General features: G+C 40.0%; 1 protein-coding gene across 1 annotated transcript in view; it reads left to right on the forward strand.

Moving 5' to 3' along the window:
• The window catches only part of SLC12A1 (solute carrier family 12 member 1), a 53,441-nt gene extending 34,429 nt beyond the window's left edge, over positions 1-19,012 (forward strand). Inside the window, exons 18-27 of the mRNA XM_009276491.2 lie at positions 1,606-1,746; positions 3,623-3,729; positions 4,605-4,687; positions 7,967-8,110; positions 10,096-10,227; positions 10,460-10,571; positions 12,981-13,067; positions 15,307-15,442; positions 17,769-17,836; positions 18,877-19,012. Coding sequence (XP_009274766.1) covers positions 1,606-1,746; positions 3,623-3,729; positions 4,605-4,687; positions 7,967-8,110; positions 10,096-10,227; positions 10,460-10,571; positions 12,981-13,067; positions 15,307-15,442; positions 17,769-17,836; positions 18,877-19,012 — 1,146 coding nt within the window. The remainder of the gene's footprint in view (positions 1-1,605; positions 1,747-3,622; positions 3,730-4,604; positions 4,688-7,966; positions 8,111-10,095; positions 10,228-10,459; positions 10,572-12,980; positions 13,068-15,306; positions 15,443-17,768; positions 17,837-18,876) is intronic.
• Positions 19,013-24,849: the final 5,837 nt, after the last annotated feature.

Below are 24,849 nucleotides of genomic sequence, written 5' to 3' on the forward strand. Positions count from 1 at the left end.
TCTACATCTATATAAATGTATAGTACATCCCATTTTCTTCCAGGAAGGCAAAAAAATTGTTTCAGTAAGGCTGAAAAGTTTTAAAAGAGGGACGCTTTGGGTTTACATTCAAAATCACCTTTTAGAAATTGATTTTTAATTACGTGATCCTTCCCATACATTTTATTTTGGAGAGAATGTCTTTCAGTTTGGGTTTTACACTGTTCCTGAATGGGAGATAAATTTTGAGCTTACAGTATTTGCTGTGGACAAAAAAAAAAAAAAAAAAAAAATCGAAATTTCCCTCAGCTCTATTTTAACCAGTTTCCCAGCTTAGCGAAAGAAGCTACCATATACTAACTTACTTTAAATGCGAAAGATTTAAATATGAATTTTGAAATACAATCTCCTGAGCATGAGTTTACCAAGCCTTCCTAGTTTTATATTATAGGAAACTTCTACCGATTTCTCTAGTTATCTGTTCGTTGGAACCAAAATTGGAACTTGCTAGCATCCTCAAAAACATTAGAGATTTTAAAAAGTGCAAAGGAATGAGTTCTGCACAAAATGAAACTCTGCAGCAAACTAAAGTTCAAAACTATCTGTTTATAAAAAACCAAACTGGTACCACTTCTCGAGTTAGGCACACAGAAATACTCACTGGATTCCAAGTGCTTCCAAGCCAGCTCCATCTTTCTGGCGCGTCTAATTACTGCTTCTGTCTCTGACGTTGCTGGACACGCTCCCACAGTTTACAATTCTGCTCTTCTATTCTGCCTTGGAAAGCAAAGATGACCTGTCCAGCCCAGTAACACTAAAACCAGTATCTGAGACTCTTGAGTGCCTCTCTCAGAGTTTCATCTTCACTGCAGAAGATCTGGACTACTGATTCAGCTTCCTAAAGACAAAATGAAAGGGAATAGACAAAGCCTAGCAAACCTTAAACTCAAACTTAAGAGCACAGATTTTTTTAAATCAATTAAATTCCAGATACACGCTTCCCAAACTTACCTCAATCCTTCTAAAGGCCATGCTTGCAGACTTGATGTCTTCCCTGGGCCTAATCTTTTGGGGACCCACTGCCAGCTCATTCTCTGCTGCCAAGTCAGTGTATCATGTCTTGCGACTTGGATATGCACATGGATTTTGTCTCATCAAATTAGCAGATGACCACTGGAAGAACCTGGTGACAAAGGCATTTGCACCTTTAATTGTATGGCAACAACCCTTTTCTCTCACTATGAGTAGACAGGAGCTTAACCATGTATATTTAGACCTGCTGAGACTTGTTTATGTAGTCAAGTCAGGGAGGGACTTTATTCACTCTGAGCTGCTTTATCATACCTTAGATATGTTTCCAAGATGTTACAATCCATAGTAGTCCTTCTTTCTGTCAGAATCACTATATTTAAGTAGCATTAACAGCCTCAGCCCTCTCAAACAGAATGTGAATTATGTTAGCAGCACAGTTCTTTTCAAAGGGCTGAATCTCTGTGGACTCTTTTTGGAAATGTATTTTTCTGACTCTCTCCATTCGCTCCCACAGCAGACTAGGTAACTCCTTCAAAATCACGGTGTGATGTATAATACAAAGCCTTCTTAATAATGTTTTATTGTATCATGCAGGGACCACGCAAGCTGTGTGTTAAGGAGATGAACAGTGGCATGGCAAAAAAGCAGGCCTGGCTCACAAAGAACAAAAGAAAAGCCTTTTATGCAGCAGTGGCAGCTGACAGCTTCAGAGATGGAGTCAAAAGTCTACTTCAAGTAAGCTTTTTGTTTACAGAACACATAGAAGAGCGTTACATCAAAGCATCCCTTTACGGAAAGCATTACTGTTTACTTGTTAAGAAGTCCTACGTATATATGGATAATGTTATAAACAGAAAGGGCGTTCTGGGGGTACATGTATTTATATTACAGGTTATTTCATAAAGAGATCTAGTTCTGGGCTATGGAATGATGAGACAAGGCAGACTGATTCTCTCATAAATGAACAAGACACTATTATAAAAAGAGAGAGGCATCTACAGGGCAACATATGAATGTCTGTGCAGCCAACACTTGATACACTTCAATTCTATTGTTTGGTATTTACACAGTGTATTAAATATCTGAGAATATTTTTGCATTCGTTGAAAACTGAAAATGTATAATAGACATTTTCTGCAAACAGAGAGAAGGCCATCTAAATAAGAGAGTCTGCAATATTTTTCTATTACTCTAAGAATAGAGCAGATCATTTCCAACAGTCCATTCAAAATGGCCTTAATGAAAGCACAGAGGCACTGTTTTCATAGTTCCCATCTCCCCCCCCCGCCCCCCCACATATGAATATTTAAACATACAGGTACTGAGGCAAAATGTAGAGAAAATTCCCATCCTTTGCACAAAATACACTGCTGAAAAGACATTAGTGCAAACTGAGACAGTAGGAATTGACTAAAATACTCTGGGTAACAGTCACCCACTGGTAGCCTACCAGGGCTCCTCGTACGCTTGCTGAATGGACAGTACAATTGAGCAAGATGAAATATTATTAATAAAGATCCCTTTGTTCTATCAAAGCCTCACAAGGACACTTCATCTTGGGTTTATACGTTGTCTCAGTAGGAGATCCTTCTGATGTTTCTGAGAACTGTTACAGTCTGATGATCTTTTCCTTTCCATTCCTACTTAAACACTATTGCCAAAGTCAACTACTGGACCACAAATAATTCCCTTCCAGCAAACAGAAGGATAACCACATCATCATTATTGTAACCTAAGGACATCTGCATTGCTTTGCCAACCAATTATTCATTTCAATGTAAACACTGCAGATGTATCAGTGCTACTCAAAATACCCCACCAAGGTTCCAACAGTTTTTATCTATTTTCTTTTTGCTAGTAGTAAAAATTGGGAGGTGTAACAGCTTGACAAGCTGGTGTATTTGTGGGTCTCCTCCTGAACCTTCCCAAGACACTGAATATTCAGATTTCTATAAAAATCATGTTAGCTGAATCTAGATCTGACAACCCTTACTTGTTCAGGTTTTAGCATCCAGACACAGTTTTGCAGGCAATCTAATATCTTGACAAACCATTTGCTCTTCCTGTTTATAGACTGTAATTTTATCTATAAAGCACGCTCAGCTAATTTTGGATAATCTTTTGGAAAGAATGCAGCAAACAGAACAGCAACAGTTCCTAAGTTCACGGGAAAAAAATTATTCTTAAGAGGGTATGCCTCCTCTGCATATCTGAGGTGTTTTAAGCGACTTTAGACCCAGTTCATCTATTGAGTATTCCAAATCTGATAAAAGCTTTATGCTATTATGTTAGAATGAGCATACAAACAGTGCTTGAACTCTCTTGATTCCAAGTTATTGAACCATTTTAATGAGAGCATGTCAGAAGACATGCAAATGAATGCTAATTTAGCAAAACTACATTTCTGTCATCTAAAATCATTTATAGTTGGAATGATTTAGAGCTAATCTTTCTGCTTTCTGCATGAGTATGAGCATGAAGGACATTCATGAAATGCAATCTAGTTGTAAGTGTCTCCAGAACATTACTTCAGTTATCTTTTGCCATTACTTTTCATTTACAGTAAAAGCATGTGTGTGTACCTTCTCAAGCAGTGTTTTAATATTGTTAGGCCTCAGGCTTGGGTAGAATGAAACCAAATACCTTGGTGATTGGATTTAAGAAGGACTGGAGAAATGCCACTGCCATGCAAGTTGAAAACTATGTGGGCATTATACAGTAAGTCACAGTTCAGCATCTCCTTTTTTACTCCTCTTAGACTAGATTAATATAGCCTTTCCATACAGAATCTGACGTGTAGAAACAATGTAAGAAAACACCTACAGATCTGGGTTCACACATGCTAGCTCTGTAACAGAAGTTTCTGCCTATTAAAAAAAACGCTCCTTGGCTTCACACACCTAGCAAGATCTGCTTAGCAAACATCTGGCACTGTCAGAGCTGATGTGGCTTGACAATGCTACATAAAAAGCCGCACTGCTGTCAGCAGTGCTTTTGCAGAACTGTATTTTCCCATTTTTAGTGGGCAGGAGCTCAGAAAAAAAACAACCCTTAGGGAATAAGAGAACATCATGGAATTCTTCTTTTAAGCCTAGGAGACAGAGGAAGAGCCTTGCTTCAAATCTCATGTGTGCCTAAGGCTCAGCAGCTCTGTGGGTTGGGATTTAGCCAGGAAACATAATTTAGAAACAGGCTTCCCAGATTCTTGCTCAAAATTCACTTGTAAAGCTTAAGCGAGTTAAAGAACAACAAAACCCACCCCAGCTTTGTTACTTTCTCAGAGAAGGGAGAAAAAAAAAATTACCCAATGGCAACCTAGTTCCTAAAAAGTGTTGTCAGAAAGACCCATTTCAGGAATAACCTATCTGTTCCCGTGCCCAATGATACACTTTTTTTAAATGAGGGAAGAAATTTGACAGTACTTTACTTAATCCTGGGCAATTCCTTCTGCAATTTTACCTAAAGCAGCCTAGTACACGGCAGTAACACCTCCCTGTGAGCACTAACAACTTTACTGATCTGCCCAAAGTAGCTTTCCTCATTGACATACATGATGTGAAAGGATATTTATTCTTCTTTTTCTTTCTTTTCAGTGATGCCTTTGATTTTGAGCTCGGCATGATTATCGTCAGAATTAGCCAAGGATTTGATATATCTCAGGTCCTCCAGGTTCAAGGTATGTTGTGAATCAATAGCTGAATATCTATGCTGGTTACATGCTCAGCACGAGAAGGAATCTGACCGATACTCTTAGAGTCGCCATCTGGTTTCTAGAACAGTTCCTACACCCGTAACTTCTATAGTTCCTCCTTGCTTCTGCAGTTTCAATCCTGCCCGAAATCCTTGCTGAAGCACGGGCAGTGACAGAAGGAGGCCAAGCCTCACACATTAAGGGGCTCCGCACACCAGAGAACTCAACTCCCAAAGCGCTTCCAGCACAGGCACAGACTAAAGCAGTAAAATCATGCTGTGCCACAGCAACCCGTCACTCTGCGGCATGTTTCCTTCCTGCTCTTGGCACATCTTCCTCCCTCTGCCTACCTGAGATCCCGGGGACTGGCGGGAATCAGGAAGCTGCACTTTTGGTACCGCCTCTGTGGAACGCTGGGACCCAGAAAGTTCCCACCCATGCAAAAACCTGGAACCCACAGGAAACATCAGTTCTCATTTTCACCTTTTTGTTCATTCTTCCTTAGGTTAGCGGTGCGTATCTCAGGGGGAAAGGGAAAACCTTCCACCATACCACACCGTTCAGGGAGACATGCCATCTGGGTGGAAAAGGTAGAGGGAGACAGAGCATGCAGGCAGCTGCACCCAAACGAAGGGCTTCCAAGAGCCACATACAATGGTGGCCTTCGTTTTTCCTCTTCATCTTTAGGACACAGGGGTCTTACCGGTTCCTCAGTTACCCTGAGGAGGGAATGACTCCATATAAAAACCCCGTCAGAACAATTCTCTAGGTTTTCAGTATGATAATTTTCCCACTTCTCGTAAGTTCGTCCACTTGAGCAGACAGATACAGCCTAAACCTGGACATTACTCCTAGCCTCCCTTGTCCTCCCCACCAGAGAAATCTTTTGTGTTATAAATGAATTACATAAAACCTATAGACAAGGAACACAGGCAGGCATAAGAAGAATGGCAACGCTTTGCTGCCGCCTGCTGTAAATCTGCCTCCAGCTTCTCCCCAGTTTCCCAGAGACACACAGACCGCGGTCAGGACTGCTGGGGAGAACACCCGGAAAGGACATAAGTACCTTAGCTAATTAAAACCAAAATTAACTCCCCATTAAAGAGGACGCATTCTAGGATGAAGCGACCCTCAAAAGCAAATCACCTCTCGGAATTAAAAGGTGCCAGAGACTCCTTTAAGAAACAAGGGAAGATGAATATTCACCCAGCATACTCTCTGGCAGCTTGATGCGTGTGGAGAGCTACAGGGCAAAACTACGGGGACTTAAGAAAAAACTCCAAACTAATCATGCTTTTTTCCTCCCCCTTGCTGATACCTCAAAGAGATCTGCCCGTCTCTTTGCTTGCTGAAAGTCAAAAACTGACTGCTCAGAAGACAGTCATTAGAACACCAGTGAAATTACAGCAAATACCAATTTTGCATTCTTACAAACTAGCAAATGTTCTCCAAGTGTTAAGACACAAGAAATCAGAAAGAATTAGGAATACGGGGGGGGGAAGGAAAACCCTCAAATATGCAGAAGTGTTTAGAAGCAAAGTCTCTGTAGTGGAAAAAAAGAGATCACTGTATTCTATTATACTTGCTACAGCATTCTGTTTAATAGAGAAACTGAAAATTTAGTTTTGAGTAACCATCAAGTTAGCGTCTATCATCATGTCTAATAATCAGAAGACATGGCTGTCACGGATTCTAAAGTAAAAGAAATATTCTTTTCTGTTGGCAATTAAGAGTGCCAACAGAGCTAATAATGTCTAGCTAGTGAGGGTTTGGGTTTGTTTGGTTTTTTAAAACACAATGTCTTAAATGAATTTACCTCGCTCTTAGTCCATGTATTACTCAAATAGATGTTTTCCTTATGAAAAAAGCTTTCTGCAGGCAAATGCCTGTATCATATTAATTAGTGCCTCTCCATATTCCACAATAACACAGCACTGTGCCCAGGTGGCCAAGAAGGCCAGTGGCATCCTGGCCTGTATCAGAAAGAGTGTGGCCAGCAGGAGTAGGGAAGTGATCGTGCCCCTGTACTCGGCACGGGTGAGGCCGCACCTCGAATACTGTGTTCAGTTTTGGGCCCCTCACTACAAGAAGGACGTCGAGGGGCTGGAGCGTGTCCAGAGAAGGGCAACGAGGCTGGTGAGGGGTATGGAGAACAAGTCTTATGAGGAGCGGCTGAGGGAACTGGGGTTGTTTAGCCTGGAGAAAAGGAGGCTGAGGGGAGACCTCATCGCTCTCCACAACTACCTGCAAGGAGGTTGTAGCGAGGGGGGGGTCGGTCTCTTCTCCCAAGTAACAAGCGATAGGACGAGAGGAAAAGGCCTCAAGTTGCGCCAGGGGAGGTTTAGATTGGATATTAGGAAACATTTCTTCACCGAAAGGCTTGTCAAGCGTTGGAACAGGCTGCCCAGGGAAGTGGTGGAGTCCCCATCCCTGGAGGTATTTAAAAGACATGTAGCTGTGGTGGTGCTTAGGGACATGGTTTAGTGGTGGACTTGGCAGTGCTGGGTTAACGGTTGGACTTGATGATCTTAAAGGTCTTTTCCAACCTAAACGATTCTATGATTCTAACACATGGCACCTTTTTCTAAGCAAAAGTCTAATATTGCTAAGATGAAATTGTTCTTTTATATTACTGAATTTACAGAATTGGTTAGCTAAATCCTACATCTTTGCAGCGAATGCTGAAAAATCAAAACATTAAAAATATTTCAGCACAGACACTGATCGCATATTCAGGATCTTTGTGTATTTCTGCGAATCCCAAAGTCCAAAGCCATGTGACCTTGTTCTTAGAACAGGGACCCAAGGGCTAGAACTCAATACACCGGCTTTCTAACTTCAAGAAAACAGCTCTCCTAATGTGTATTCAAATTCTTGGGGAAATAAACCAGCCAAACAAATCCACAAACATAACTCAATAAATAGTATCTTATGTAATAATACAATAAATAATACTATAAAATACAGTAATACTAATTTCATCTGGAAGAGGAAATCTGAGAGCAGCTGAGTAGCACTTTAGCACACACCACTGCTGTAGGCGTGGGCACCCTAACTTAGGGTGTCCAGAGATGACTTCAGCTTCTTCCTCCCTATTGGTTTGCAAGGAAAAAGCATTTTAAAAGAGTTTTTCCTCCCAGCAGCTTTACATTGTGCGCAAAGTACCACAACAGAAATTACATCACAGCTATTATTTCACTAAGTGATTTAATTTAAAATAGAAAGTGATGTGTTACCAGTTCCCTTACTTTTCCCAACATACAGAGGAATTAGAGAAGCTGGAGCAGGAGAGATTGGCACTGGAAGCTACCATTAAAGAAAATGATTTTGAAGAAGGAAAAAGTGGCATCTGTGGATTCCTCAGAAAAGCCGGCACGCTCAATATCTCAAAACATGAAACAAAAAAGGGTAAGTTCCAAAATGACAACTTCTCCCCAACCCTTCAGGGCATCACATTTTCACCAATATGCAAACTGGACTTTGACTCCAAGGCCAAAACTCCTGAAGCGCACAGAAGCCCCTGGAACAGGACCCACCCTGTGCAAACCTGCCTTGGTGGCCACAACCTTGTAACGCAGCATAGAGTGAGTGTCCTCTGCTGGTAGGACACGCTACCTCGTACAATACAGCTACTTCCCCCCCCCTCATTTGCTAGATGAGCTTCTCAGCTCAGCTTACGTTGAATTCTATTTGTCAAACATAGCACATGGTTATTAAAGTTTGAGGAATACAGAACAAGTTGGGTTTTGTTTTGTTGGGTTTTTTTAATAGGGCGTTTTCAGTTTTTTAACAGAGACCTTTTCTTCTCCTCTTTAAAGAAAACAGGAACATATGCACAATATTCAGGGAACAAGCAATCTCACTTTACTCAATACACACACACACACACACAGAGTACCCAGCTGGAAAACAGGTAAAATAGCACTACTGCTGTATATTCTAAGCATAATTTCATAAAAATGCACAAATGAAGGTGGTAAAAGTACTGAAAGTACATATACAGCATGCTGTCAAATAACTAATTAACACATAACTTAAATGTGTAGGTGATGAAATCAAAATTACATTTCAGATATAGTAAAATGATACAGAAATACAGACAGAATCAAAGGTCTCATTTCACAATTGCTAGGCTGTAATGGTAATGACCAACCTGAAGCCATGCTTGTATGCAGGCAAGTATTTTCAGAATTTTCACCTGCAGAGACTATTACATCTGGCTGTGCACGCAACTCCCACAGGTATCAAGAAGATCTACAGACTGAAAACATAACGTGTCATTATTCTTTACTTGGCAGACTTCAGTTCATTTTACAGGTTTCAGTAGAAGATATTTTTATAACAAATACCACAAGAATGTGCACCCCTGTTTCAACTACCCTTTGTGATTTAGTTCAGAAAGGCATAAAGGAAATACATATTACACACTTAGGCTCTATATATGAGATAGATGATGTTAATAAATATCTTCGGCTCTATATATGAGATAGATGATGTTAATAAATATCCCTGCCTCTCCGTTTTGCTTATACATTCATCCTCCCCAGAGTTGTTGCATCTTCCAGCATAGATGCTAGAACTGTAGAGGAAAGCCAATAACTGCTTTAGAACTATCCTGTCCACACTCTAGAAATACAGGAAAACCAAACAGAGCATTTTCAGAACCTAGAAGATCAGAGTAAAACCTCTAAAGAAGCCTGTCTGCTCCATTTAAAATACTGCTCTGACACAGTCTCTTTGAAATCATTGAAAGAGAAGCAGTAATAAAGCCACGGGCTTCAAAAGATGGAGTGAGAGAAGATATTGTGAGTACATAGGCAAGACTGTACCTTTTAAAGCCAGCCAAGCAAACAGCAAGAATTGAAGTTTATTTTCAATTAACAACAACCCTCTCAAGCATAGGGAAGTTGCCATATACGCTTATGTTTTCTGCCTTCCAGTCTTAGCTTCACCTGTGCTCTCCCTGTACCCTGTTAGCTCTCTTTGTCCACCATTACTGTGCATTTCAGGGAGCTCTGTATCTTACAACAGGCAGCTGAGCTTGTACGTGATGCAAAACGATGCCATTTACTTCTAAAATCTGTCAGATATTTCCCAATTGCTTTTTAAGGCCCTAGTGAATTTTAGGTTAACTAAAAAGATCCAGAGAACAAATACTCAGATAACCCTTTTCAAGATGTTATAATCTAGTGACAAAGTATTACACAAGCTTTGGTTCCTGTGCGTACTGGTATATTAAAAGTCCTGCACTGTAAATTTTTTCAGATTTAAAGTATAGAAATTATGTCAGAAACAGTTCATTTTCCTGAAGCTTTCTCTCCACTTGGCTCCCTAAAGCTACTTGTTGCCTTGCTTGTCAGAAATCCTTCCACATTTTTTCTTTCTCATTACAGAGAGCACCATTAACACAGTACAGTCAATGCATGTGGGTGAATTCAATCAGAAGCTGCTAGAAGCCAGCACTCAATTTAAAAAGAAGCAAGGAAAAGGTACAATTGACATTTGGTGGCTGTTCGACGATGGAGGTAAGGAATTCGAGTAAGAACCGCAGGGAGAGAGATTTCTGTGTTACCAGACATAAAAACAGACTTGGGAACTCGCACAAAACTGTTTTCTTTTAAGATTACGTAGTCAGTTTTCTGTCTGGCTTAAACGTTTTAAGATTAACTTACGTCCAACACTGCCGAAGTGAAGGATGGAATTTTTACCACACAATGCACTAATTCGATCTTCCTGCAATTTTATATGTTCCTCCAGGTCTAACAATCCTAATTCCTTACATTCTAACTATCAGGAAGAAGTGGAAAAATTGCAAATTAAGGATTTTCACTGGAGGAAAAGTCAACAGGATTGAAGAAGAAAAACTAGTGTAAATATAACTATATTTGCCTCACCATTTAAAGACTTTGAATTGATGCTGAATATAATGCATATACAGTGGGAAGCTGGGAATTTCTCAGCACAACTGGTTTGTTGTACTGTGGGCAGCATGCAAAAACAGGATGTCCTTGATAGAAAGGTGTTGAGCTTATGGCATAGCCCTCAAGGCTCAGTGTAAATGGTGATTACCAAAGGAAACTCACATCCAGCAATTCTTCCCATTAATAGTTCATATTCCCTTCTCTAAGAGCGGTCTGCACTCTGTAATGAGAATATAATCAGTTTTATGGGATTTACATGAGATTGTCCAGTTAACAGCAAGTGAAATTGCACATGAAGCTTCTCATATGCAAATACCGTAGACAGATAGCTCACATAAATGTGATTAACCGTAAAATGGTAAAATGCAAAGAAGGTAAAGAGCAAGTTAATGAACTTTAAGACAAAGTTGATTTGAGTTAGCTTTGTAAAAAAAAGTCTAGATTTCATAATCATCATTCACCTTCAAGCAAATGAAAGGTACTAATATAAACTTATTTTCACCATCACCGTATATAGGACCTTTCCTTCCACAGCACTTTACACACTAGAGGCACAGCCATTCCACCACTGGTGGAAGCGGGCCATTTTGGGATGGAAGTCAGTAACTGCTTAACAAAGAGCAGCAGCATCACGTAGCGAGTTAAAAACAACATATCCAAGCAAAACTCCAGTGGAAAACAAGCGAGATTGATGCAAGGACAGGAGTTAGAATTTAGCCAGCATCACTAGGATTATGACACAGTGCCTCCAAAAGACAGATGCCACAGGGATTCTCCCTCAAGCTTTTGCTTTCACATAAAGCAAACTTTACTCCACTGTGGTTCTGTCAGTTGTCAGGATTACCCTAAAGTTAACATACTTCTGTAGAAGAGATTCACAAGTGTTTGTACAAACTGTTCTTATCATTGGGTAAAAAAAAAAGCCTTACAGCCGCTCAAGGACCTGCAGGGAAGCGTTCTCTGCTCCCTGGCCAGAGTCTGCCCAAGCTTGGCTGTTCAGGACCGCAACTGGCTCCTGGATCTCGGCACTCAAGTCTCCAAATTTCGTTGAGAGGAAGTAGGAAATTTTGACATCAAGTGGGATTTGTCAAAATATGACAGATCTTCACAGAGGCAGTTCTGGCACCTGTATACACTGCTTGTCCTACAAAAGCCAGAGTGAACAGCATGGTCAGTACAGTTGACGATGACCTAGTTTGTCTCCAGGAAAACAGTATGTGTATGTATTTCTACCTAAACACTAGCTTTCCTCAACAGCATAATACCCACCACACACAGAAGCCTTCAAAGAGACAAATCCGGAGGCCAGGTGGCTCTTCCATTCCCTAGGTAGATTGAATACAACAACATCCAAGTACAATTTCATCCGTTGTATTTCCAAGTCAGAAATTAAATTTATCTGGACTTTTGCTAACATGTAGTTCCCCAAATATTAAAACCTTTCCACAGAAGTTGAGACTTTGCTCTTTTTGGTGTTCAAAACAAGGATTGCCCCAAGGGACATCAAGATTTATACAAGCAGTGTGTTCTTATTATATAAAAAAAGAACAAGTAAATTCTCAGGTCATAAGCAAATACGTATTTCTATCATGGTTTGCTCCTAGGAACTTTCTGACCTTTACAAATTCCAAAGCTTATATACCAAAAAAGAAGAGGGAAGAAAAAAAAGAGGAAAACAAAATAAGATACAAGTTCCCAACCATGCTTCAACCAAAGGCAAAACTGACCTAACTAAACCTCTCTAACCTCAGCACAAACACACACAAAGCTATAAACTATTCCTCCTGCCCACTGGGGCAGAAAAGCAAAGTATTTTCTTTTATGAAAATATGTAAAGAAACATGTGAGTAGATCAATATAAATTCATAAATGGAAAAGATTCTTTAAGTATTGCCTACCAAACTTCCGGACCAAATTTTCACCAACACATACACTACCAGTGTTGTACATACTCCACGCACAGAATTCTGGTAATAATAGAATAACTTAAGCCTTTTCTAAGTATTGGAGAATTCTGTCCTACTGTATTTTGAATATTTTTCCTTTATAATTCAAGCCTTTGCAAATATTTAAAAGTACCATTTTTTCCCAAAATGTAAACACCCTTCCCTCTGTCTGCTATTCATTTCTATTTTTTGTGATTTTCATCGATCATCAGTTAAATGAATTATACTACAGCAATCACATCAATCCAGTTCTGTAATTGGAAACTGAAACACTAAAGCATTTAAAGTAATTTGTCATATAGTTAAAGATAATGAGACAACTGCGTTTGATATCTTAACTCATTTATGAGTGCTCTTTGATGCAAGGCACTCAGAAATATAGTGATAAAATGTTCTCTCTTTTGTTTTCAGGATGGCTTCACTTCTAAGCAAATTCAGAATAAAATTCGCTGATATTAATATCATTTGTGATATCAATATAAAGCCCAACAAAGAGAGGTAAGAAACACTACCAAAATCCATTATTTAGCAGCAGGCCTTTATCAAGAGCTTGTTTCTTTTATGTCGAACATTAAAAAAACCAAAACACACCACAAAGAATAACACTGTCACTTTATTGCAATCATTTTCCAAGTACCTAGAGCAGGAAAAAGAAAAGAACCTTTTAACAATCACAACTCAAAGGGTCAAAGCTATAGGCAGCCCTTTTCTTTATGTTGTAATCATAAGACTTAATTTTAATAAAGACTAATGAGACACCATACTTATGAGCCACTAAATTTAACAGGCATTTTATGATGGCTTTTCATATCTATTTACATTGCAATAGGCTTCACTTCATCATATTATTCAGTCAGTCACAGTTCTCTTGTAAACTCACCATCTCTGCCAACTCAGCCTTCTGGGTTTTACCATGAATTCACAAACTTTACATTTTTCTGGCCAAACATAAGCATACTTCTCCTCTCCCATGAGGACAATATTATAATACTCCCCTATCACTCAAATATAATGAAGATTCGATGTTTTTAAAAATTAACGCTCTTAGGCAGGAGTTAGGAAGTTGGTAAAATAGTGCTCAGGAAGCTCCACCTCCAACTGTATTAACCAAAAAAAAAAAAATTCTTCAAGTCCTTGCTTTCTAAAAACGTATCTCTATAGAAATCACCTATTTCTTCTGCTTTATGTAAACAAAAGCTTATAGCAGGTTGGTCAGGGAATAACTGAATCCTAACTCAATTCACAATATTGCTCTTGGTCTTAAAGATCCTCTGAAAATGTTCTCACCTTGCTGTGCTCTCTTCCATCCCATCCCTTCCTCCCCTCCTGATAGGTCCATAGCTATTTCATAGTCAAAGGGCTCCTCTTCTCCACCCAAAGCCTTTCCTCTGAGCTCAAGTGCAATCTCAGGTTAGTCTCTTAATCCTCCTGTGTCCCGTTTCTACACACACACGTAACTTTGCAAAAACAGTATTAGATTCACCAGTGTTCCTACAGTGCCTTGGAGATTTTGACTTAGGAAATGCAATTAAGGAATATAAAGATTTTATTACTAGATACCTGAAGCCACTTATTAGTGCCCTCTTGATCTCTCAGTTAATATTTTTTAATTATATAAAGAACTGTGCAGAATACTTCTCTTTTTTCCAGTACTATGCAGTGATTTTACGTAAATAAAAGCTATCAAAAAGAATTCATATCTGGCGTTAACATAAAAATCAAACACATTTGCTGCATCAGCACTATCTGAACAGAACAAGTGAATATAGTGCCAGACACTTGCTAGACCACTGTATCTCTCTCCCAGCTGGCATCCCATTTATTTCACTAATAATAAGAGGATTATCACTATTCTACATACTGAAACAGACACTAAGGATGTTGACAAACTCTCTGCCAACTTAGCAACAGCACCATTAAATGCTGCACGTCACAGCCTTTAACCCATCTCTTGACTTCCCGGCCATATAGCAAAGTCCAACCTGGGCCCAGCCTCCCGTTCGCTTCACACTGAGGCCTCTCAGCGTAAAATGTTCCTAGAAACACACTTACATTTATATTAAAGAAACTCCCTGAGGTCTCTGTGAGCTGATAGAGACTTTCAACAAAGGGGCAAGCAGGGAAGTACAGAAGGATGATAAGCTTCTCCAGATGATGACAGTCAAAAGCTTCAAGAAACAAATTGAAATTTAGAGAGAAAATCTGTGGAAAAGTTGGGAAATGAACACGAATCTGAGCCCCCATATAGCAAAAAACCTACAGCATTTCCTTCAGCCCCTTGCTACAGGAGATTTATATCACCTGTTTCTCCATTTCATTAAAACTGTAACAGTAAAACTATCAGTCAGGTGATTGCTCCAGTTAATGCTAAAACAATAATAACAGCTCAGTATTTCTGAGGACACCCATAGTCATTGTTAACATTAGTAACCAACATACTGCTGTTTGGAGTTACTGTAGAACTCATTTCAGTATTTCTGCTACAACCAGGAAAATATAGAAAATTCTCTGCAACCGTAATAGGCCAAATGCGGTGTTTAATTATCCTCAAATAACCCCAACATATTGAAGTGGCACAGATACAACTTGGGGCACAATGTCGCAAAGAACAGTTAAAGATTTTGCGTGTTTTTCAGCTACAATTGTAGGCAGCGGGGCCTGCCATACGCAGTGTCTGTGGAATAAGTTAGAGAGTTCATACCCTGCAGCAAGGCCTCCTTTGTAATTCCTGTTTCAGCTGGAAATTCTTTGAAGAGATGATTGAGCCATATCGCCTCCACGAAAGCTGCAAAGATATAACAACTGCTGAGAAATTAAAGCGAGAGACTCCATGGAAAATTACAGATGCAGAGCTGGAAGCATTCAAGGAGAAGGTAAAGCCTTGCCTACCTTTTTACATCTGTACCTTTTCTTACACTCCAGATGTTTGAAGCAATTAGTAAGAAAATGTGAAATACCAGATATGGAATTAGAAACATGACATGCACAAACCTGTATTTGATATTTACAGATTGGATTTATATTGTAAACACTGCAGAGGTGTGTTGTGATTGCATTATTCAGCATTCTGTAAGACCTTGGCATGTTTACACAGTATTTTCCAGGCTGAGGAGAAGCTCTGCCCACATCAGAGCCAGCCAGATGAAAACCACCTCTGAACCAGAAGCCACACAGTACTGCGCTGAGCCCAGGCTAGTGAGATCTGCTGAGAGGTTTATTAAATGGCTCCACTGTTTTAGAGCTTGAACCTCTTAAAGAGTGCAGTTCCAAACATTCACCGCTTTGGGAAGTTTAGAACTGAATCCAGACCCTACACCCGGCTCTAGGAATTTTTCCAAAGGCAAGATTTAACACAGATTCTTACCTCAATGGCAGTGTGAAGACTAAACCTGCCTACAACACAGGAGCTCTCCCACAGTTCAGAGGCACTCCAAGGCTGACGATGGCTGATCCACTGGGTGAATTAGAGCCTGGGCTGCTCTTTAATCTTGTTGGAACATACCTTCTTAGCAATGAACCGCCAGGCTTCATCAGGCCAGTGCCGAAAGGATACTGCAGACTCTTCCACCCTTGAGAGACAAGTTCTTCTGTAACTCTCAGAGAATTAATCTAGCAATTTTATTTATGGTTCCTGTGGATTAACCTGAGTGCACTGAGAGTTTAGTTATCTCCACTTTATGGTGCTGGTATCTTCCTCAGCGGAGCAAGGATTGTGAGTCTGAGCTCAGAGCCGCTGGAGGTCACAGCCTGACATATTAACATAAGCTGAAATCAATGGTGATTTAAGATAACACACTATACTACCGATTGCAGCAGCTGGGAAGCAGACTGACTGCTCACTGTATTACCCTTTTCGTAGATTTGATAACCAGCATAAAGTTATGGTAGTCAGCTGTGGGCAGAAAACTTCTGAAGTGCTCTCAGCATAAATCATCAAAACTTGGGAGTCAGAGCCCTTAGAACATCTCAGTATAAAAGACAACGGCAAGATAATCCCAGATATACACACTTGTGTGCAGAACCAGTGAGGATACAACAGGAAAAAAAATGCGTGATTAAGCTTGGTCTTGTCTAGGTCACTAACTAAAGAACCAGGAAAAACCCCATAGGTTGAAAGCAGTCAGCACTATGAAAATGCCAAATCTCTCTATAAAATAAGAACAGCAACAAAAATTCAGCTTACACACCTGGAAAGACATGCCCCTTATCTTCAGAAGTAAGGTAGTTCTGGGAACTTTATGGAAGACATTAGAACACATTTAAAATTCAAGAGAGAAAAACCTGGCAGCACAGATAAAGGGTGATGTTATAGGATGATTCTCATGAGATAACAACTGGCTAAATCATGAGGATTCTTACTTATATAACATGTGTAAAAGAACAGCAAAATTTCTGTAGAGAAGGAAAATTTAAGGTCTGAATGCAGAAAAACCAGCTTTTTACCTTCTCCAGGGAAAGAGAGAATAATTTATAAGACCAGTTAAGATACATCCATCTCCCATGCTGCAATCTCCCTGTACACAAACCTGCCCTGGTCTCTTGTTCCCTATGACTTGTGTTAAGTTATAAAAACTTTGAGGGCCTGAGCCTGATCGTGAAGTAATCTTGGCTGAATCTCAAGGTAACAGCCATTTATGCAATCTGTAAAAGTCCATACAAATACACAACACATAAAGCAGCTAAGTCTTACTCCAGACTCCTGGTCTTTTGTTTAAGAGGTGAACTTCTGGCAAGGTGTTCACTTACACACTGACGTTCAGCCCTACCAGCATGGCAGCTGGAGACTTACAAAACAGATGAATTACTATATTAACCGCCATCAAACAATAGCACAAAAGAGTCTCTGCACAGTTCCCGAACAGCTATACTCCATAGCCAAAGAAATACTTAAAAACTATGTCTGAGCCAGCTCTGGTACTGTGTCAGTACAAAAATAATCTCCATCCCCAGGAAATCTTACACAGTGAACAACTCTGACCCCCCAGGTAACTGTACTAATCAAGAAGCATGGCTTAGCCTCCTATTTTGCCATCTCTATCATGCTGGACCACAGAGCAGACCTGGCTTTCAATGCTGCCAAAGCAACAGCAGTAAATCTTGTGGGCAATGGGTAGTGTAGAAGTCCATAAGGCACCAGAACTGAGGATCACTGACCTAACTGATCTTTTTTTTCTTTTCCCCCCGTTTTGTTTCAATCAGAGTTACCGCCAAGTCCGTCTGAATGAACTCTTACAAGAGCATTCGAGGGCAGCTAACCTCATTGTCCTGTGAGTTGCAAGATTTTGGTTCTAACTTAGAGAATAATCTGATGTGTAAAGGGATTCTGGACTAGAGCAACAGAAACACTTGTGTTAAAGGATTATTTTTGCCCTCAGTGAAGTAAGTACTTTTTGAAGGACTTGCATCCAGACTGATGGTTCTCTGGGACTACACTGAATAGCAATCTTTCCTAGTAGTTCTTCATAGCTTAAAACAAAGCTCTACTCATGAAAACGTGTCAAAAATGTAATCTTCACATCCAAATCTACATGTTGAGTAGATTTCTGCTTACTCACCTGCAGAAAATACACATTGTTACACCTGCTTACTCACCTGCAGAAAATACACATTTTCCTTTCTTTTCCCCCCAACAATTAACAACTTAAAGTTAGAGAAAGGATTCTTTTGGTTTGCACACAATAAATGGAGTTGTTAGCCAAAATCTACTTGGAACTATGTGAAACTGAATAAGGATGATGCAATTCCATAAAGAAAAAGAGGCCACCGATAAAATTACAAAAAAAAAAAAAGCCATTTTCAGAATCAATTTTTAGTTAGAGTAGATAAACCTCTTTAGCTCTATTAATTCAGTCTCCAAAAAAGGGGTGATCAGGTAATGTTTACCATAAAGTGACCCATACTTTAAAACTCCCATCTCACAGTAGTCACAGATCAGAAAATAAGCTGATGGACTGCAAAACTGTGCACATACTGTATTTTCATCCTTTTTAAAAATCATATTATATGGGGGCTTTATGACCCCAAAAATGCTTCTTTACCAGTTTAAGGCTACAATCACAAGCAGTCCATGTCCAGTACAACTAGCCATGTTAATGGCGCTAAGCAGGTGAGCAAGAGCTTGCAAGATTAAGGCCTAATGGTAGCTTTGTGCTTTGTAAGATTAAAACAGTCATGTAGTCTAATTATGAACGTTCAGAGCTGTATAGGGACAGTTGATGTTTTCTACTTAATATTTAGCGAGATACATGTCATCAGGGCTACCCCTGACTTCATAATGTTAATTTTATTTTTCTCTCTGTCTAAACAGGAGCCTCCCAGTGGCAAGAAAAGGAGTAGTGTCCGATTACCTGTATATGGCTTGGCTAGAAATTCTCTCCAAGAACCTTCCTCCAATCTTAATGGTCAGGGGCAACCACAAAAATGTACTGACTTTCTATTCTTAGAAAAACGTCAGTGCCTAGAATATCCCTTGCTTGATTTCAACACCTACACTTTTAATGGCAGTGATTTATTAGAGACACACTTATCTAATACAGATCTAAAATTTAACTAATTGACAGAAAAATTTTCAAAAATCCAAAGCAACACAGTGAAGAATTAGACAAAAAAAAAAGTAAATGGTCCCTGCTGGTGTTACACTCCAGTACAGGTAAAAGAAGGAAAATCTACATACATATACACACACACCTCTCTCTCACATGAGACAGCAAATATTTTGAACACACAAAGAAGAAATTCCACTAATTTTATAAGGTATTGAAAATGCTTTTGATATTTATCCTAGAAAGCCAAAATTAACTGCTACAATACAAAAAGCATTAAAGCTATAAATAAATACTTCTTTCAAATTGCACTGTCATAGTTGCTAACAGAGACACAGGAGGATTACAGTCAAATGCACCAACTTGGGAGAGAGAAAAAAACCTGTATGGTATCCATCAGGTCAAAGCCATAAACTGATACAAGGCAAGTAGAATACCTGTGATGCTGTTTAATTATAATATTGCCAAATTAAGACCTATGCCTACAGCAGATGCTTTTACCTAAATTGTTCTGCTAATTTATTTTAACTCAAGTGCTTCTAAATTAACTGACAAACAAAAAAAAGTTACATATATAAAAATATGGACTCTATATGACAAGACTTGATAATGAATTTTCAAGCTCTGACATGGAATGGAATGTATGATTGCAATAATTAAATGTGGTAAGTGAATTTCACAAAGAAATTAGTGAAATATTAAATATTCTGACAATTTTTGCTATGAATGTTACGGGTTAATACAATCTGATATTATACTTTGGGATAATATGTACAGTGATTTATGTGATTAGAAAACAAAATAAACTCCATTAGCTGAGTTGAATGTCTTGTTTTTTTATTTATATAAAATATTTCTCTTACTTTTAGACTTTCTAAATAATATTCATTATACACTAACTTGAAATAAAGGAAATCCATAAAGTTGTGTAATTTTTCTATTTTCTATTCTGCAACATTATAGTACTTTATCATTTCAGCTGTCAATAAAAGCAACTTCTCTTTTTAATGGGGAAAGCTATATCCTATGTGTAAGCATTATTTAAATTAAAGACCATTAAGGAGCGCAGCTAATTTAATTACTGCAGTTCTGCAACTCCTTTGCAGAGATCAACTAAAATTTAAGCCCCAGGAAAGCCAGGGGACGCTGAATTTCACTAAATGTTTATTTTAAAGCAGGCCTCAGATTCCATCTTTACTTGAATTATTAGCATTTAACTTGCAGAGGATCTAGCACTCCATCTCCAAAAATGACGAATATTTGATATTCATATTTCTCCAAGTTCAACGGCAGCAATTCAGCAGAACATGGTAATGTAGCTCAATAATCCATGTTTTATTTTCTCCATCTATTAAAGGCAGGAGATGAAATACTGATATTTTCTCATAATGTTCTTCCTTCACTCCTTCTTATACATTTACAACCAGGTTGAAGGATCATTTTGCAGTTTAACTGCACGACACAGATATATGAGTTTCCTAGATACACTAGGCTTCCTGCACAGCTCTGAGCAAACCAAACCTCACATTCTGCACCTGCAAAACAGGGAGATTATTCTCATCCTTCACAGTGATGTTAGCAGCGATACGGGAGCTTGTTACACGCTGTCAGGTCCCTTCCACCTTTGTAGAATTGCAATGGCCACCACCCTTTCCACCTCACTTCAGACACCAAACAGGTATAATCTGCATGCGGTACCCAGGCAGTCAACGGAAAGAAAAAGAGCTTTTAGGGAGGCTCCGCTTAGGCCTTCCGTGAGTGTGTTTCTTATCACGATCTATGGAAGGACCTGGGGGAATTACACACCTGCGTTAAGCCCTTCAGTTACGTACCCGACTGGGGATTGTTTCCTAAATACTCCCACGTACTGTAATTCTTAATCTACAGGCAACGTCGACCCAAACTGATGTGGGGGACCTAGGCAGATCCAAAAAGAGAAGGAGCTCAGTATGAACCAGCAATGGCACTTTCAACACTATTCGCACTTCTCTCTCGCAAACACATCGCTGTGGGCATTGCAACAGTAAATCCCAAGGGGTATGTTTCTAAATGAACAGCCATCAAAAACTAAGTACTAACACACACATCACTGTAAAACTCCTCGCTTAGACTACAGTGATTAATTAGAAGATGTATCCACACAACGTTATGGGATTTATAACGAGCAACACAAACTCTAGATGCAACAGTGCTTAACTACCTGAAAGTGTTATTTCCACAAATTCACAAGTAATTTCAACACAGCAGTTTCCTAGGAGCTTCTATTTCTTGTTCCTCACCATGATTTCTGAAGTGTGTGTACGACCAATTTGGAAAGCATGCTAATTACGGACTCTTTTAAATCGCAACTTCGATTGCAAAATTTTGTTAGTCCACCTACCTCTTTTCCCACTCTGTAACAGAGACTTCCTCTTTTACATACATTATGCATAAAACAACTGCTGAATTTTAATCATCATGTTAATAACTGAATTCTAATTACAAGTTTGACATCTCTAGAAAAAAGATGGCTCTAAAGCTGTCTAGCACATTTTGAGCTTATATCACACTACCAACTCTGCAGGTTTATATAATCTAGGGTTGATTTGATCAGCCACGACAAAAGCAAGCATAGATTAAGTGACCAGGGATATTAAAGTGTGAAAATACTGTTGCTGTGAAGCAAGAACAAAGAATATTTTGAGTCTTCTTCAAAAATCCAGGCATCCTGCACAGCTAAGATTGTGCCTAAGGGCCTGTTAAAATGATCCACTACCGCTCCTCTCATAGTGCATCTTACCTTTCCCTCCTAATGTTACTGGAGCTCCAACAGGTATCGCAGAAGGCATTTCATCATAGTTCAGAGAATACATTTTCCTTCAATCTTTTTACCACCACTGGCAAGTTGCCCATCTTGACCACATACCCCTAAGGCACAGCGCTTAGGAACGGTAATAGGTGTCCCCACCTAGGGCTCCAGAACAGCATTCTTCCAACGTGCCTTTCACTAGATTTTCAGTCCCCAACAGACATTAGTTTGGGGGGGGGTTGTTTGTTTGTTAATTTTATTTTTAAATCAGCAACCCAATAGTGCAAGTAGAAAAGCTACCTAACCAAAAAGGCATCACATTCTGAAGATAAACAGCTGCAACTGCTCAAGCCACGTTCTGCAAAAAGCACGCCGCTATCATACTTCACACCCAAAGGAGTTCTCCACTTAATCATCATAACCACAAAGTACAAAGCTCCAGCCACTTGCATAGTAAATTTCGCCAGTCTTAAACCTCTGCAGTTTTCATTACGTCTTTGAAAAGTCCTACCAAAAGCCTTCCTAGCTAGGCAAAATATGACAGGCTGCCCTTTATTCTCAGAAAACCTGGACATTCCTTGTCTTTTCCCCCTTTTCTACAATTCCACGTGGTACCTCAAGATCTTCTTTAAGGCAAAAGCAGTTTCAGCAACCGATTAGTAGTTTACAAGTAACAGACGTGGCAACAGGTAACACGAAGTAGCACTGAAGTTGTAGATACGGAGCAAACAGCTACAGAGTTTTAGCTGTTACTGACTCATTTAACTCCCCATACCTGTTTGCCACCTCCCCTCTGGCAGAGGTCCCTGACTTATCAGCAAAGCTGGGAGAACAGCATTTGAGTAACCCTCAGCCTCCTCAACCTGAAGTTCAGTGGTCCCCCTCAAGCTGCTGCCTCAGGTCGTCTGACTGCCATCGGACTTCAGTGAAGCGACTGAGGATCACTCCCGAGGTCCTGCTCTCTCTCCCCTGCTGCCGGACTGTAACTTTTGTCAGAAGGGCAAATAAACCCTTAAAGTGCTGCGGCTGTTTGCCAAATGAGTGACTCAGCCCGCAAGTTACAGGTGAGGGAAATCAAGGGTTTGTAACAGGGCGGTTCAGCATACATCAGACCACTGTTTAAACGTCCCTTCATTCTGGTGCCTGGTCGGCACGGCCCCTTGGCAGGTGTGTAGCCCATCGGGACTGCGTGGCCAGTGCTGCTGAGCTAACACCTCACGCTGGCCTTGACTCTCCTAGGAAAAACCGAAAACGTAGCTGTGCCAGTGCAACAACAAAGAAACATAGCAATTTTTAGCTCACATTCTCCACAAATAACAACAGCACCAACCCACAGTCACGCCATTGCTGGAATTTCATCAGAGGAAATTGAGTTTCAAGCAAAATAAAGCACTAAGGTTGTTCTGGAACAGAGTAAAAAGCAATGGCAAAATTCCACAGCCCCCCACGCTGTACGGCAAACCACATGATCAAAAATAGAGCTTAATTATAAATAAACACCCTCACAGCAGCCTTTTAAATTACAAACCTTAATCACTGTGAGAGAGGCAGCTGTTCTAAGTGAGACTGGGGTGGGGAATCTCTCTTTCAAAGCCACAATTTTCTTCTAATAAAAACGCTCATTCTAACACCAAAACTTCAGTGGGGAGAATTTTACGGATTATTATCCCTGCAAGAAGCTCTGGTTCTTTCGGTGTACAACAAAGCAGCCTCCACTCCTACTCTCAATCTAGGTAAAAGGCAGATAATTTCAGTTTATCTCACTATTGTTTTTCAAAGTCAGGAGGAAATGCCCAATGGAAAGCAGCACTAATCGGCAATCAAGAATGCAGGAATGTTGACCAAGTGACTATCTACAGAGCAAACAGCACATTCCCAGGACCAAGGCAAACTTGCTCAGACTTTAAGCACAGGTTTTTTTTTCCCCCCCCTTGTAAAGATCTGGGGAAAAAAGTGTCACTCAGTTGAGGCCTTTCTCCTTGATAATATGTTTGGATGGGTCCTCCTATCTATTATTCATGGTCTTTTAGACGTAGCGTAGAACCCAGCCTGCCTCACCGAGACAGGCCATTCCTAAAATTAGTCCTTTTCTACACTATAATGCAGGACGCAGTTGTGACCTCTGTAAAGTTCTGCTTGTATAAATAACCATTTATAATTAGATATTCATTTGATACAACTTAAATTCTTATAAGCGTCAATTTGTGGATGGCTTGTATCCGAAGTCATGAAATGTTCCAAGTCGCTTTTTCACACAGGTCTATGATAAATACACATTCTCATTCTAACGGTGCACACTATTTAGAGTGAAAGAGCTGAACAGCAATAAAAGAAACCCCAAATCGGGACATTCTTCAAAATATTTTTCACAATCGGACTGCAATGTGTAGCAATGGTTTCACTGCCACCTGGCTGCATTTAAAAAAATGTAACATAGCAAGAAGACAATCACATACGCTTTGATCTTTAAAAATAAAAAAAGTCACAAAGAACGGTTGTTTGACAAAATTTAGACTAGCAAACAGAGCTCCAACAGCCTGCAGCTATGGCACAGAGAAAAACACATCCATCAGAGCGGCCAAGCACGGTTTTGCAACCACGAATCCAATGGGCACTCTTGTCAGCCCACGGCACAGAGAACTATGGGGGAATTTAGGGAAGTCTTCCGTAGACGGGACGGCAAAAGAGGGCAGCGAATGTCAAAATCGAGGGTGGCGAAATCACAGGAGCATCCTGCTCCGAGACAGGAGAACAAGAGCGGTGGAGCACCGACGGGTTTTCCTAGCTACAGCCCCGACAAGGAGGGGAAGCAGTCGTTTCCCTTTCACAAGGCAAACGCTCCTGCCATTGCCTGACCATTTCTGAAGGAGGACGCGGGCTACTTGCAGAAGGACGCAAGGCAGGACCGCCGGTACGCCACGCGTTAACGGCCGGTGCCAGCACCCGCCGC

The sequence above is a fragment of the Aptenodytes forsteri genome, unplaced genomic scaffold, assembly GCF_000699145.1.
Source record: "Aptenodytes forsteri isolate BGI_AS27 unplaced genomic scaffold, ASM69914v1 Scaffold1, whole genome shotgun sequence".
Lineage (NCBI taxonomy): Eukaryota > Metazoa > Chordata > Aves > Sphenisciformes > Spheniscidae > Aptenodytes > Aptenodytes forsteri.